The 17,109-nt window shown below is 38.8% G+C and overlaps 1 protein-coding gene across 1 annotated transcript in view; it reads right to left on the bottom strand.

Annotated features, from left to right (window-relative positions):
- Positions 1-8,621, bottom strand: part of GAPVD1 (GTPase activating protein and VPS9 domains 1) — a 76,552-nt gene extending 67,931 nt beyond the window's left edge. The window contains 3 exon segments of the mRNA XM_006834766.1: positions 2,465-2,551; positions 5,789-6,632; positions 8,396-8,621. Coding sequence (XP_006834829.1) covers positions 2,465-2,551; positions 5,789-6,632; positions 8,396-8,580 — 1,116 coding nt within the window. The 5' untranslated portion in view covers positions 8,581-8,621.
- Between the last annotated feature and the right edge of the window lie 8,488 nt (positions 8,622-17,109).

The following is a 17,109-nucleotide window of genomic DNA, read 5'->3' as shown; positions in this document are numbered from 1 at the left end:
AGCAAAGCTGTCAATCAAATACGATGGTGTAATCAAAACATTCCAGGATAAATAGAAGCTAAGGGATTTTGCCAAAGCCAACCCAGCTATGAAAAACAGCCTAAAGGAAGTTCTGTGGACTGAGAACCAACAAGAACAGACAACAACTACAGAATGACGTACGTGACAGCATCCACCTGAACTCAGTCGACAAATGGAAGAGTCAAGAACAGAATAAAATTATAAGAACAGAGGATCTGGGAGATCAGTCTATGATCAAAACAATTAAAATGTGAAAGAAGGTAAACACAGAGGAACAGAGATCCAGGTGGTGGGAAGGTCAGGTAGGTTTACTGGATAAAATAGACTATATTAAATGGAGGAAAGAAATAATGGAATATCCGGTAACCAGAATGGGGTTGGGGTGGGGGGTTTACTTTGGGTGTTTGGGAGGGCAATACAAGAAGGGGAGAGGAAGCATAACAACAAGATAGATAGGGGAACACTGAAACAAGTTTGCATGGCCTAGTGGGACAGAGGTAAATAGTGATGGATACTCAACCTTGAAACAACAGGATTCTGGGATACAGGGATCTAGGTATAGCTTGAAGAGGGGAAATAATACTAAAATCCTTGACTGCCTTATGAATATTAGTTTCCCTTGCCTACTATTGTAAAATAGACACTTGAGTGGGACAGAAAGGAATGTTGGGAAACATGGTTAGAGAAAACCTGTAAGCCAGCCTTCAGCCAATAACTGATTGGAATACCTAAAAGGGGTTCTACAACTTGCCCAGTGAAATAGGCCTCATGCAAAGCCTTTACAGGGTATAGGACCTTAGATGGAATCCTGAGTCCCATGCATAACCTTGTGAGGTGAGACATTCCCACTAGAAAGGACAAGCAGACTGGAAAAGCTACAGTGACAGAAGATACATCTTAATGATGAACCTGACCTATACTCAGAGCGGTAGTTAACTCTAAATACCAACAGAGAGGGAAAGAGTCTTCACATCAAGTATCAATGCTATCCGCTCTGTGCACAGGGTAGATAGGGACGGGCAACTTAAGACATTGGCTACCTAAAACGAGGGGGCAATAAAGGCACAAAGTGACTGGCGTACAAGGTTTCAAGAGGGACTTTAGTTTAAGGGTATGGGGGCAAAGAAAGAGTCCCCACTGAATAGCTGTCATCTTGTCTAGATGGGTCTGGTAAAAAGAGATGGGGATAAGATTCGTAAGATTCAATAGTAAACAATTGTTATCATGACTAATCACGACTGTCACAATAGTAAAGGTAAAAGTTTTGTAACAAAAAAAGCGGAGTAGTTAATCTTACAGTCCAGAAACAGAGGACCCTAGGACCATCAAGAGAGGAACGCACAAGCAGAATGCGGGACCTTATCCAGAGAAGCAGCAGTGCTAGAGATGGAGGCAGAGATGGGGGCATGGAGAAGGAGAACGGTTGAGAGGACTCTAGATTGATGAACTAAGAAGAGAAGGACTAAGAGCTGGTGGCCAGGAGCTGACTTGCAGAATGTGCCCTTTGGAGATGTAAATTATATATGCCTGAGTGGTTTTTTTTTGTTTGTTTGTTTTTTTAAAAAGCTAAAGTGGATAGAGAGAAATACTGTTAACTGATAGTACATGGAGGGGATTATACTCAATGTAATTTGATTTGTTGAATGTAAAACTGATGATACGCCATGTAAACTTTCACTCAATCCACAATAAAAACCTTAAAAAAAAAAAAAGTAACAAAATTTTCATTAAGGTGGATAAGCAAAAAATAGAAAAAATAATGTAAATCTTTTATGTACGTACTGACATAGAACAATCTCCAAGTATCCTAGTCAGTAAAATAAACACAATGTAGAACAATGTACACACAACCCTGTCATTTGTGAAAGAGATGGCTGGGATGAGTGGGAGAATATATGTAGGAATTCACTTAGAGTCTGAAGGATACATAAAATACTGATGCCATCAAGAACCTTTTGAGGAAGCAGTGAAGGCTAGAGATGAAAGGAAAACTTCACTGTATAGCCTTCGAATTTTAAACTAGGTTGAATGCATTAAACTAACTGAAGAATGTCATACATGTTAAATTATGAAATACACTCAAAATTATACAATTAATACTGGTTCATATAACTAGATTTGATTCAGTAATAACTGATACCGTTTTAAAATCAAACTTTTAAAACAACTTTTAAAATCAAACTCTTAATAGCTCTTTGGTTCCAAATACAATGAAATCTCCATAGTACTTCTGTAAATGAGAGTTAGTAACCTTACATGACTTCTTCCTTTAAATGTTGCTGATCCAACACAGTTATTTGCTACATCTTTACAAAGGGTAACTGAGGGGAACTCTAATTAGTAAATCACCTAAAAGTAAGATTTAATAAAGAGAGTAAGTACAGTGAGACTTTGGTAGAGTTTTCTATAAATAGCATTTCAATGGCATAATATTCATTCTTACTTTGTCAAATTTTCCAAGGCTGCTTTTTGTCCTGGGGTCTCCCTCTTCAGAACCAGTCATTGCTAACTGCTGCAAGAGGCGTCCAACCTACAAGCCAAAACAGTAGTAGGGTAACAGGTTATTAACACTTACAAATTTCCATTCTATTCTAAAAATCTCTTTCACAATAATATTCACACTACCTAACAAGTCCTGGTATGGTGCTGTGGTTAAAGCGTTGGACAGCAAAGCCGTTTTGAGTCACACGGTCAGTGGTTCAAGCTTACCAGCTGCTCCTCGGAAACCCTATACAAGGCAGCTATGGGTTAAGCGCAATCAACTGGATTGCTTTAATTTTTTTGCTTTAATTTCCCTTTAAAACATACTGTATCAGTATTAGAAAGTAAACAATATTTTACTTTTACTTTTATTCTTCTCAAAAGCTGCCTGGGGTTGTCACTTTCTTTATGCTTAATGTTTTTGGGTTTTTTTACGCTTAATGTTTTTAATATTATTTTTTCATGTGTTTACAAATTTTTTATTCATTTGAAAGAGCTAACTCACTCAAACTATTCCAAGCTAATTATTATTTTCCCCTATATTTTATAAAGTACTCAAGGTAGATTTTTTTTTCACTACATTTAAAAGTAAACAATTCCTACAGAATGCAAATTATTCAGTAAAGTCAATACTAACCATTAGCGCAATTTCTTTACTGACAAAAGTATACTGTTATGGAATACCTAAAATGGGCCTACAACATGCCCAGTGAAGGAGGCTTCCTGCGGAGCCTCTGCAATACATAAGACTATAGGTGGAAGCCTGAACCACATCCAGATCTCCAGAGATGGGAAATTCCTACTTGAAAGGACAAGCAGACCAACCTGGAGTGGCTAGAAGAACATAAGATACTTCTTGAAAGAAAGACCTACAGGAAAAATATAAAACAACATAGGCAGACCGACTGTTACTACAAGAACAAGCAACATGCTTGCCCAGGAAACATCAAGGCAAGTAGTTTGGTCCCTTCAGTGCAAACCCCCTTCCAAGACTAAAACTCAACGGGAATACACGCTGTGATTGGTGACCACGCTCAAAACTGATAAGGGGAAGTGAGGGAAAAACAGCAATGAAGCAGTGAGCTAAGCCCTACAACGTTCAATAGACTTCTGTGAACCCAGGTGAAGACCTGGTTAGCCAGCAGTGTGGCAAGACCTGGGGACTCTAGGGCCCAGAGTCAGTGACATAGCCACAGAGGACTAGAATGGAGAGTGAAGCGTCCAGCTGATAAGAAGAGAAGGCATATGCATAAGAACACCCACACTTGCAGATAATACCCACTTATCCTGGATATCCTGGATATCCTGGATTATCAGAGCTCAACCAGAAGTAAAAAGAAGAGGGAAAAAAAAAAAAAGTATTCTCATACAATTTGATGAACTTGACCTACACCTACGGGAGCAGTAGCTCAAATGAGGGAACAAGTCCTTACAGCAAGAATCATTCCCACCCCCTCCACACACAGAGTAGACAGGGATGGGCAACTTGGACATTGGCTACCCAAAATGGGGAATGGGGGGCTACAAAGGCAAGAAGTGACTGGCTTACAAGCTTTCAAGAGGGAACCTAGATCCAGAGGGCCTGGAGGAAGGTAGAATCTCCAGAGAGTAGTATTCAATCTGACTAGGTGGAGCTGATGCAATGAAATACAGACGGGTCTCTTGTGATACAATAGTGAATAATTGTCATCAGGACTGTTTGTGAGGGTCGGAAATGTAAAGGTAGATGTTTTATAGCAAGGAGGGGAGTGATTAACTTTTCAGTCTAGGAGCAGAGGTCCCTAGGACCATCAAGGGAGAAGAGCAGAGAGCGGGACCCTACCCAGAGAAGCACTGATGCCTGAAATGGAGGCATAGATGAAGACGTGGAGCGATGGAGCAGCTGGAGACTTTAGATCCAGAGAGGGAGAGCGACTGTGTACTGAAGACCTGGAGGGTACGGGGGAAGGACTGCATGGAGGGGATTGTAACCATGGCAATGAGACGATATACGATAGAATGAATGTACAACTAATGTTCTCCCATGTAAACTATCACATAATTCACAATAAAAGATTAAAAAAAAAAAAAGTATACTGTTAATCTATTCTCTTTAAAGGAGCTCTGGTAGCGTAGTGGTTATGAGTTGGGCTGCTAGCCTTAAGGTTAGGAATTCGAAACTAAGCGCCATTCCACGGGAGAAAAATGAGGCTTTTTGCTCCCATAAAAATTTATAGCCTCAGAAACCCTATACAGAGTCATTATGAGTCAAAACTGACTCCACACAACACCTAAAACTCTTAATCTAAAAATAATAAAAGCAGTCAAAACCGACTGTGGCACACAACCACCACCACTCTCTTTAAATGTTTGCTGAAAATTAACATCTTAATATCTGGGATAATTCCTCTTTTTACTCAGTATGGAAATATATGATTCAGTCTCCACTGGAATGACAAAATAAAAACTATAAATACACCATCATAATAAATTGTTTCACAGATGATAAAAAATTTAAATGCTTACTTCAGGAAGTTCTATATAGTTAACTGCTAAACAACCATAAGGAGATAAAATGGATCATGGAAAAACACTTATTATTTCAAAAAATATGTATCATTCAAAGATATAGTCTCTTCTGAATAAACCCTGTTTTTTCCTTACAGTTTTTTCTGGGGAATAAGAGGATTAAGAAATAACAACATGAAACAATAGTTCAGATGAGTTTAAAATAATTTCTAATAGAAATCTAAATAGCTTCCTGAAACTCTCAGGTACAAAAATGTTTCAGATTTCAGAATTTAGAGACTTCAGAAACATAATTTATATGCAATCTGTCCAGTAGGCAGTAGGGTAGTGGGTGGCACCCTATAATCAAACATCTCTGTGGTAATACATGAATAATCATGCACGTAAATAGAATAACTAGCAATTATAAATAATTTCATGTCAGTTCAGGTAAGGCTTTGATATCAAATGAGATACACAGGGCATTCTCAGTTTTAAATCATTCTGGAGTTTGAAATTATGGAAAAATGAGTATGCACTTATTCTAGAAAATGTACTCAACTGTGCAGTCAAGTATGTAACAATTCCGTTTAAAAACTAAAATAAAATGTTCTATAGCTACACTATAAAATCTCAGGATGTTTACTTTTATTTTTAAGCAGCAAATATTTAGAATACTTTGAGGAAAATGAATGATAGGAATATATGAAGATCATTATCATATATTATGTCAAACTCCCCTGCCCAATCTCCTGATATTAAACTGAATGTCACATTAATAATAATAGCAACAGCATACCTGCATCAGATTGAATCTTGCCACCTCATTAATAGGAGCATCAGAAATTATTCCATACTGTTCTGGATTGACAACTGCAGGACAAATGAAGCAGGCCAGGAGGAGATCGGTACACATTGCCCTGACTTCCCCAACTTCTAGTCGGTCTACACAGGAGAGGGTTTTGTACATCTGTGACACAATCCACCTCAAACTATGTGGAAAGCAGTATGTGTTCTGCTTGAGATAACCAATAAATTTGTTCACTAAAGCCACTAATTTGGCCTCATTGGAATCCACCATCTCTTGAACCTTTTGCCTGAATCTATCTGAGCCTTTTTCTCCAAAGAGTTTTTCCTGCTGAGATGGAGAGAATCTCTCAATTAACTTGTTTGGATCTGTTTCCAGGTGATCTTCATCTTCAACCAGCAGTTGCATAATTGGCTCATGTAATGTAGCTGTGAGGAAAAGTTTGGCAGAAAACAGTCCTTCAGAAAAAAGTTTAAATAAGATGCTGAAGGCACAAGTTCCTCTCCTTAAAAGCCGCCTAGGGTTGTCACTTTCTTTAAGTTCAAATTCAATCAAGTATCGCAAAACCTGAAGGAGGTAGTTTTCATCTTCTTGCATAATACAGTTGCCATAGAGGGAGGTAAAGACTGTGTAAATAACACTTTGTGTGTTCTCCTGATTAAGTTTCTCTCCTGCAACCAAAGAGGAGGCAATCAGACGAGGATTTTCTCTTAATCGACTCAAGAATTCTCCATAAGCAGTCTCCTGAAATCCCAATTGCTTATATCCATCAACAAACTGTGTATCTTCCAAAATCTTGGCATGTTGGCAACATTCTGCAGGGGAAGCTTCAGCACTAGAGCAATATAATAAATAAGCAAACAAGCTTTAAGAATGTAAAATAATAATATTACTAATAACACTACATAAAAACATGAAAATGTGGGTTGATTATAGTCCCAGCAATGAGATCACCCTGAATTGCTAAAATTTTTACAACAGCATCTGAATGTATAAAGAAAAACAAAAGCAAATAGCATAAAGGAGGAAAATTCCTTACATTAAATCAGCTTCAATAAAAGTATCAATTTATAGAACCTAAAAAAGCTATATAGTCTTTATGATTGACTATAGTTAAAAACTGCTTATTTATGGGCACATAAAAGTTACAAATATGCACTCAAGTACTAAAAACTAATCTAAATGAAACCTGCCAGTAAGTAATAGATGTAAAATTATAATCCTTCAACTCAGATTTTCTACTTCTGGAAAAAAAAAAAAAAAAAAGTCCAAAGAAGGAGAAAAATACAATATAACTTTAACAATGTTCATAAAAGCACTCTTTTTTAAAATATAATTATTTTATTGAGGTAAAAATACAGTAAAGTATACAAATCTGAAGTGGTCAGCTTCAGCATACATAATTTTTACATATGTATGCAACACCCATGTAACTACCATTCACATGGATGTCTATATTGACACACAACATTTTAATCACCCAAAATGCTCCCTTGTGCCCTTCCCGTTCTATTTCACCCTCCCAAGAAATTATCATTATTCTGATTTTTTTTCTTCAAAGCTAAATCCTGCCTATTTTTTTAATGTCACATAAATGAAATCATACGGTATGTATTCTTTTGTGTCTGGATTCTTTTCTCAACATTTTATCTTAGCACTGCTATTCTCACAGTTAAAAACTGCTTCTTGGATCTCCACTGAGTAGTATACAATTTGTCGGAGTGGGACTGATGAATGGAGATGTGGATAGCACTCATGTCGTACAATAGTGAATAATTACTATCAGGACTGACTGTGAGGGCTGGAAATGTAAAGGTAGACATTTTGAGACAAAAGGAGGGGAGTGGCTGACATTGCAGTCCAGGAGCGGAGGGCCCTGGGACCATCAAGGGAGAAGAGCGGAATGCGGGACCCTACCCAGAGAAACAGTGACGCCAGAGATGGAGGCAGAGACAATGACGTGGAGAGATGGAGTGGCTGGGAACTCTAGATCCAGAGAGGGAGAGGGCCAGTGCTGATGACCAGGAGGCAGGCTTGCAGGGTATACCATCTGGTTGGTTGATGATACATGGAGGGAATTGTAACCATGGCAATGTAACAATATACAATAGGATGAATGTAAAGCTAATGTTCTCCCATGTAAACTATCACAAAATTCACAATAAAACATTTTAATTTAAAAAAAAAACTGCTTCTTGGAACAATGAGGTATTATATGTGAACAATGAAGTATTAAACAGTGAAATGCTTGGTTTCTAAAACTGACAAATAGATATATATCAATACATTAAAACATTATCTATGAAATATTATAAGAAGATAACAAAATAATGTACTCTCTACAATAAAATGTGCTATTATTATGTCCAAAGATACAAAATCGATTCATATAGGATAAAATGTTAATGCTTAAATTATAATTCTAACAGTGCTGATGTTAAAAACAAACTATCTGCATTATAAGCAAAAGCTCATCTGAATGCTGATTTAAACTATTCTAACCAGTTTGTTGAAAATACGTTCATTTATTTTTAGTTAGCAGTTAGCACAGAATTAAAGTGGTTAACAAAATGTAGCACCTCAAAATCTTTTCTTTACCTGGTTATGATTAGCCGATCCAAATTAATTCTCTGTTGCTTAGCAATCCATGCTGTACGATACAACTTTTCAGCTGTCTTAAGTACATCTGCATTGAGTCTCTGAATGAGCTGTTTCTCAGAGTTTACATATAAGCGTTCCTGCTTGAGGTGATGAGCCAGAGTATGAATATCTAGCTTCACCATCTTCAAATATGAAAAAAGCACAAAGGCTGATCACTAGAAGCAAAAAGACAAATCAAAAAATGTATGTCACTTAAATTGTTTTCCAAAATCAAAAGGGGTAGGAGAGTATATCAAGAAGGGAACTACATTTAGTATTACTATTAACTCTGATTTTGAAATAACTGATATGCATTTTTATTACAGAAGTATTATAGATTCAGTATTCTTAAAATGGGAAATATTGATAAGAAAGAAACAAATTAAAACTCCCAATAACACTATGTAGTCCTGGTGTGGCAGTGTGGGTTAATGCGCCAGACTGCAAAGCCATTTGAACTGCAAGGTCAGCAGTTCAAGCTCACCAGCTGCTCCTCGGAAACCCTATACAGGGTTGCTATGGGTCGGAATCGACTCGACGGCACTTAACAACAACAACAACAACGCTATGGAATTCTGGTGTGGCACTGAAGGATAAGCACTGAATGCTATCCCCAAGGTTGGCAGTTCAAACCCAGCAGCTGCTCCTTGAAAACTACAAACATGGTAGCTATGTTGGTAACCATGGCACTTACCAACAACAATAACACTATACAAGAAGCCATGGTGAAGCAGTGTTTAATTGCTTGGTTGTTAACTGAAAGGTCAGTGGTTCATGCCCATCAGCCACTTTGCAAGAGAAAAATAATACGATTTATAGCCCTGGAAACCTTATGGGCAATTGTACTATTTCTTATTGGTCCCTATGAGTTGAGACGAAGTTTACAGAATGTATTTAGCTGAGGTTTTAACTCAGAGATAGCCATTGCATCTATCTTTCAAGTCAGTGTTTAATTATTAACCCTGGAGTTAGCCTTGATGGCATTTTTCCCCCTGTTGATTCTATCTTCAAAATGTACCTCAAATCTGACTACTACTCATAAGCTCCATCACTAGTCCACTATCATCTCTCATCTGGAGGTCTGTAATCACCATCTCCAAACTGGTCTTCCTGCTTCCTTTCTTACACTTGGGAGATTTATTTACAGAGCAGTTAGAGTCATCCTTTAAACTTAAGTCACATAACCATGCAAAGGCTTATTTTATACTTAGAATGAAATTTGGGATCCTTTATGAGTCTAGTTGTGTAAGGCACTGTAGGATAAACAATGGACTGATAACTGCAAGGTCCTTTCGACTCCTTGGAAACCCAATCCAGGGTCGCTATGAGTCAGAACAAACTCTACAGTACTTAATAACAACATATGAGCTATGAAGTCCAATGTTGCATTGCAGGATAAGCACTGGACTACAAACCTCAAGGTCAGCAGTTCAAATCCCCCAGCTGCTCCTCAGAAACCCTATACAGGGGCATTATGAGTAAGAACTGATTCTAAGGCACTTAACAACATCATCTCTGACTCTTTCTCAACTTTATCTCCTACCATTCTATCCTTGAATAACAGCTTCAGACACACTGACCTCCTTAGCAATTCCCTGCACAGGCCAAGCACACATCTCCCTCAAAGATTGTGCATTTGCTGATCCATCTGTCTTGAAGGGCTAGTTCCTCCACTTCATTTAAGTTTCTGCTCAAATGTCTATTTAGAGAGACCTTTTCAGACAACTCTTTCTGAAATTGAAAATATTACTTCTCATTCCCTCTTCTTTTTTTTTTTAAAGCACTTACTCCCATCTAGCATTATAAGTATCTATTTGGAAATTCATTATATTGTACCAAGGGCTTTAAGAAAACTGTGGAAAAACTGAGTTAAAAGATAATGGAGATGTCATCAGCTACATGCTCAAACTTCTGATATAAGTAATTCTCAAGTTGAGAACTGTGTGGCTACTAATTTGCTACCTCGGCCAGAGATTAAGTTCCCCTGTGAACTTGGTTGAACCCCAGCATAGTGATCCTGCTTGGTCGTCTTAGAGCAGGTGGAGGTCTGGCAACATCTTGTGTGTGGGTTCCCCAGCTGGTCTCCTTCCTCCCTGCCTTCTTCGGATGGTGTCTGTTTATGGTGGACGTGTGGCCAGAGACGGGCAAGGATCACGTGGAACCTCGGCAACCTAAGACAGAGCCATTGCCATGCTGCAATGAGTTTCGATGACGGGTAAGACTGAGGAATTCACACTGACCGCCTAAGACAGGCAGCGTCCCTTAAACAAATAATAAATAAGGGGGAATCTGATGCAAACAGTGCAGACCCGGTCAGGCGTTCAAGTCCCCGTGGGCCCAAGCGTTGCTGACCGTCCAAACCATAGGCTCTGAGGATCAGACTTTAGCCACCTAGCAGACATAGCAAAATGTCCCTTTTCTTATTATTCAGTTATGCTGGTTAGTAATTCCATACATGAGCCCTGGATACCCACAGATAAATGTAAAAACCTTCCCTAAAAGCCGAGACTGTAAATTCCAAAAAGGCAAAGTTTCCCCCACCCAAAAAAGCTAAAGAGGATATAGAGAAACTCTGTTAACTGATGGTATGTGGAGGGGATTATAATCAATGTAATGAAACAAGGTATATGAATGTTTGAATGTGAAACCGATGATGTGCCCTGAAAACTTTCACTCAATCCACAATAAAAACCTTAAAAAAAAAAAAAAAAAGATAATGGAGATGATGACGTGGAGTGATGAAGCGACTAGGGACTTTGGACCCAGAGAGGGAAAGGGACTGTGAGCCGAAAACTGGGGGGATGAGGGGGAAGTGTAAGGGGCAGGTTTCTGGGATATACCCTTTGGGTGGTTGAGGATGCATGGAGGGGATTGGAACCATGGCAATGAGATGATATACGATGGAATGAATGCAAAACTAAAATTCTCCCATGTAAACTATCATATAATTCACAATAAAACATTAAAAAAGAAAAAAAAGATAATGGAATTTTTCCATGAACTTTTTGAAGCCCTGTATATATCTCTCTATGAAACTGAATCGAAGGCACTTAAAAATAATAATAACAAAACTTAGCAAGCACCAACAGGATCACAGACTTGTCTGCTTTGCTCACTCACAGCAATTATTTTCCAGGCCTAGCAGAAGGCCTGGTTAAAGGCAGGAATTGAATAAATACTTGCCAAAGGAATGAATGAAATCACAAAATTCTTATTTATCTAGTAGCTGAACAAACTAATTAAAATAGCACACATTTTAAACCATTACTATGTAAGCTATGCCCTTGAACCCAGGATGACTACCAATAAACAATAAAAGCAGATTATAAAACACAATGTTGAACCTGGGGACTCCTGGGCCCGACAGTGACATGGCCACAGAGGACTAGAGCGGAGAGTGAAGTGTCCAGTTCATATGAAATGAGGGGAGATGCACAAGAACACCCATACTTGTAGATAGTACACACTTGACCTGGCTTCAATGGCTGGATGATCAGAACGCAACTAGAAGAAAGAAGAGGAAAAAAAGAGTAATCTGCTGCAATTTGATGAACTTGACCTGTACTTATGGATGTAGTAGCTCAAAAGAGGGAACAAATCTTTACAGCGAGGATCATTCCCAACCCTCAGTACACATGGTAGACAGGAATGGGCAACTTAGACATTGGCTACTCAAAATGGGGGTGCTACAAAGTGATTGGCTTATAAGCTTTCAAGAGGGAGCCTAGATCCAGAGGGGGCAGAGGAAGGTAAAATGTCCACTGAGTGGTATCCAATCTGTCTGGACGGGGCTGATGAAAGGAGATGGGGATAGGACTCTTGCGGTACAATAGTGAATAATTACTATCAGGGCTGACTTTGAGGGTCGGAAATGTAAAGGTAGATGTTTTGTAACAAAAGGAGGGAGTGGTTGATTTTGCAGTCCAGGAGCGGAGATCCCTGGGACCATGAAGTGAGAAGAGAAGAGTAGAGTACAGGACTCTGGAATCAGGCAGGGAAAGGGGCTGTGTGCTGAAGGCAGGGGACAGGTTTGCGGGGTGTACCCTTTGGTTGTTTGATGATGCATAGTGGGGACTGTAATCATTGCAATGAAACAAAATACGATAGAATGAATGTGAAGCTGGTGTTCTTCCATGTAAATTATCACATGTCGTTGTTATTGTTATGTGCAGTGGAGTCAGTTCCGACTCAACATCCCTGCACAGGGTTTCCGAGGCTGTAAATCTTTACAGGAGAAGAAAGCCTCATCTTTCTCCCGCGAACAGCTGGTAGTTTCAAACTGCTGACCATGAGATTAGCAGCCCGATTCGTAACCACTACGCTACCAGAGCTCCTTAATTCACAATAAACACTTAAAGACAAAGAAAAAACCACAATGCTGACAGCAATCATTAAGCTAAAAAATTATTTCTCACTAAGAATCAAACATTATGATGGCAGCTAGAAATGTATTTAAAGTCACTGTACTAAAATAAATAACAATTTTTAATTAAGTTTTATTTCAGCAATTCCATCTAAACTGAATTTAATTGCTTTAAAAAAACCCAAACAAAACACTTTCTTGTACCTTTTTGATTCTCTAGAAATTAGACAAAGCTTTAATCTAAATCTTCTGTACCATAAGGCCCTCATATTACATCATTTTCTTCTCAATCAGAATGTCAACTTCAATAAAATAAGTCTCCATCGAATTAATCACAAAATACCTACGTGCATTCAAAAAAATATGGTGACATCCATATATATACATACATAAATATTATTAACCCAACCTACAGAACATGCATATATGAGTTCTTAGACTTCTATATGAGAACTGAGACACCCGAAGGGGGATCTAGTCCACTGGCTAAGAACAGAATTGTTGCTGGAATTTATTAATTTAATAAAGTTTAATAATGAGATGTATCATAGTTACTCAAAACAATACCAAAATTGGCTTTTATTTAAGACCCACATGCTTCATTAAGTCTGTTACTCTGGGTACATAATGCACATCCTTTGAACCACTTTCTTTCATCCATAAAATGAAGAAGACACACTATCTGGAATTGTATCTAGTACAAGTAATGTATTGAGTACTAGCAATACAAAAATTAATAAAACCTAGTATACTCAAGGAATTTCTAATCTAATAGAATGAGGCAGATGTAAAAGCATAGGCTGCTGCTGTTAAGCGTCATCAAGTCAGCACCGACTCATAGTAACCCTGTATAGGGTTTCCAAGGAGCGGGTGGTAAGCTTGAACCACTGATCTTGTGGCTCAAAGCGAACTTGCAGTCCAGCACATTAACCCACAGCACCACCCCAGGACTCCATATGATAGCCCAAAAATGTTATGAACAGTATGCTAGAAGTCTATACAATGTAGAGTAGAAAGAAAAAAAGAATGATACAGGTCGTGGATATCTGAATCTAGTCTTAAAAAACAAGTATTTGCAACAACAATAATAAAAAAGACAAATGTCACACATAGATGATGATGATATTGGCTACCCCAAATGGGGAGCTACAGAGGCAAGAAGTGGCTGGTTTACAAGCTTTCAAGAGGGAGCCTAGATCCAGAGGGCATGGAGGAAGGTAGAATCTCCACATAGTAGTATCCAATCTGTCTGGGCTGTGCTGGTGAAAGGAGATGGGGATAGGTCTCTTGTGGTACAATATTGAAAAATTGTTATCAGGACTGACTGTGAGGGTTGGAAATGTAAAGGTAGACGTTTTGTAGCAAAAGGAGGGGAGTGATTGACTGCAGTCTAGGAGCAGAGGTCCCTGAGACCATCAAGGGAGAAGAGCAGAGTACGGGACACTATCCAAAGAAACAGTGATGCCAGAGATGGAGGCAGAGACGATGACGATGAGAGATGGAGTGGCTAGGGACTTTAGACCCAGAGAGGAAGAGGGGCTGTGAGCTGATGACCAGGGGCAGGCTTGCAGGGTATACCCTTTGGTTGGTTGATGATGCATGAAAGGGATTGTAACCATGGCAGTGAAACGATATAGATAGGATGAATGTAAAACTAATGCTCTCCCATGTAAACTATAACATAATTCACAATAAAACATTAAAAAAAAAAAAATGATGATGATGTTGTTAAGTGCTGTCAGTTAGTTCCAACTCACAGGGACCCTGTATAGAGTTTGCCAAGGAGCAGCTGGTAGATGAGATCCACCAACCTTGCAGTTAGCAGGCCAGTGCTTATTCTACAGCGCCACACTGGGACACACTCAAAAAGATGGTGGTATTGTTGTTTAGTGACATCAAGTCGGTTCCGACCCATAGCGACCCTGAAAAGGGTTTCCGAGGCTGTAAATCTTTACGGGAGCAGAAAGCCTTATCTTTCTTCCATGGAGCATCTGGTAGTTTCAATCTGCTGACCTTATGGTTTGCAGCCCAATTCGTAACCACTATGCTACCAGAGCTCCTTAAAAAGATGGTTGTTGTTGTTGTTAAGTGCCGTCGAGTCGGTTCCAACCCATAGCGACCCTGTACAGGGTTTCCGAGGGTGTAAATCTTTACGGGAGTAGAAAGCCTCATCTTTCTCCCGCGGAGTGGCTGGTAGTTTCGAACTGCTGACCTTAAGGTTCGCAGCCCGATTCGTAACCACTACGCTAGTGGTATAAAATTCCAAATAGAGCAATCAAGTCAAGGCAAAGCAATGTAATACTGGTAGTACAGTTACACAGGAGAATGTATTATTTTTAAGAAATGTATTAGGGAATTAAAAGACAATGGAATTTTTCCACAAACTTTTGAAGCCCCTTCATATTCTCATGTATTTAAAGATAAAGTGTCAAGATATCTACAACTTACTTTTCATGATTACACAAAAAAATGAAGAGATGAACACAGCCATATGCAAATAGTTGTTGAATCTGGGTGGTGAGTACATAGTGATCACTGTATCAACAACAGTTTCTGTGTATTAGAAAATTTTTAATTATAAAAAGTAGGAGAAAATAGTTTTTGCCTTTTTTACTGCTTTGTTTCAATTTTATTCAACAAGCCTATTTTGAGTTTTGCTGAGCACAGTCAGGTCCCCTAATCTCAAGGAGCTCATAGTCTAATTACAACCACACTATTATAAATGATAAAGAGGGAGCATGAATGTTTTCAATGACACAGCAAAATATGAACCAATTTAAACAATTTGAGAAACAGATTTTCAAATACAGCTTCACTTAAAAAATTACCACACGAAAATAGTGCTCCAAGTAATTTAAATAAGAACTCACCTCCTTAAACTTTTTAATAATTTCAAATGTCTTCAAAGACATTAATAAACCTAGCAAACTTGCTAAGCATCTATTTTTTTTCTTCAATCAAGTTAAAGAACTAAAAACTTTGTTGCTTTTCTTTAAAATACAATTAAGAGCAGAGAGTGGGACCCTACCCAGAGAAGCAGTGACGCCAGAGATGGAGACAGAGACAATGACATGGAAAGATGGAGCGGCTGGGGACTTTAGATCCAGAGAGGGAGAGGGGCTGTGTGCTGACAACTGGGGAGCAGGCTTGCAGGATATACCCTTTAACTACACCCTTTAACTGATTGATAATGCATGGAGGGGACTGTAAACATGGCAACCAAATGAAATACAATAGGATGAATGTAAAGCCAATGTTCTCCCATGTAAACTCTCACATAATTCACAATAAAACATTTAAAAATATATATCATTGTATAAGTGTATTAATCCTCATTGCCACACAAAGACAGGAAATTGTCAGCAAATCACTGGGTAAAATCCAAGACACTTAAAATATGAATTAATTCTGACCTATGCTTTTGCCCACAGGAGCCCTGTTAGCATAGTGGGTTACAAGTTAGGGGGGGCTAACCTCAAGGTGAGCAGTTTGAATCTACCAGCTGCTCCCCTGAGTTGGAACTGACTCAATGGCACACAACCAACACCACCAAACTTTAGCCATAGCTTATATAAACTAAATTTATACTCTAAACACTGTTTTGTACAACACATCACAATATAATATTTTATCTATATCTATTTCTCCCGTTAGAATGTAAACACTGAGGGCAAGGACTAACTCAACTGTGCATCCTAGTACACTTGATGGCAGGTTGTTGTTGTTGTTAAGTGACTTCGAGTTAGTTCCGATTCACAGCCACCCTACAGAAGGGTTTCCAAGAAGCGGCTGGTGAGTTTGAACTGCCAACCTTGGAGTTCAAACTGACTTTGTGGTCCAGTGCTTATCCTACAGTCATATTAGGACTGCTTGATGACAAGTTTTGTTGTTGTTGTTAAGTACCACTGAGTCAGTTCCTACTCATAGTGACCCTATACTGGGTTTCTGAGAAGTGACTGGTGAGTTCGAACTGCCGACCTTGCTATACAAACCAGCCTTGTGGTCCAGCGCTTATACTACAGTGCCACATCAGAACTTGATGGCAGGTTGTTGTTAAGTGCCGTCGAGTCAGTTCCGACCCATAGCGACTCTATCTAGGGTTTCTGAGGAGCAGCTGGTGAGCTTGAACTGCCAACCTTGCAATTCAAACAGCTTTGCAGTATGGTACATTAACCCACAGTGCCACACAGGTAGTAGCTCAAAAATTTTAACTGAACACAATATAGCAAGCACAAAGTATATGGGATCACACATTGTGAAAAAATAATACCATACCCTACCTAAAGGTCACTACTCAAAAACATCAGTT

Source organism: Chrysochloris asiatica, unplaced genomic scaffold, assembly GCF_000296735.1.
Source record: "Chrysochloris asiatica unplaced genomic scaffold, ChrAsi1.0 scaffold00014, whole genome shotgun sequence".
Lineage (NCBI taxonomy): Eukaryota > Metazoa > Chordata > Mammalia > Afrosoricida > Chrysochloridae > Chrysochloris > Chrysochloris asiatica.
The sequence above is the reverse complement of the archived record's forward strand: the minus strand, read 5'-3'. Positions and strand labels throughout refer to the sequence as shown.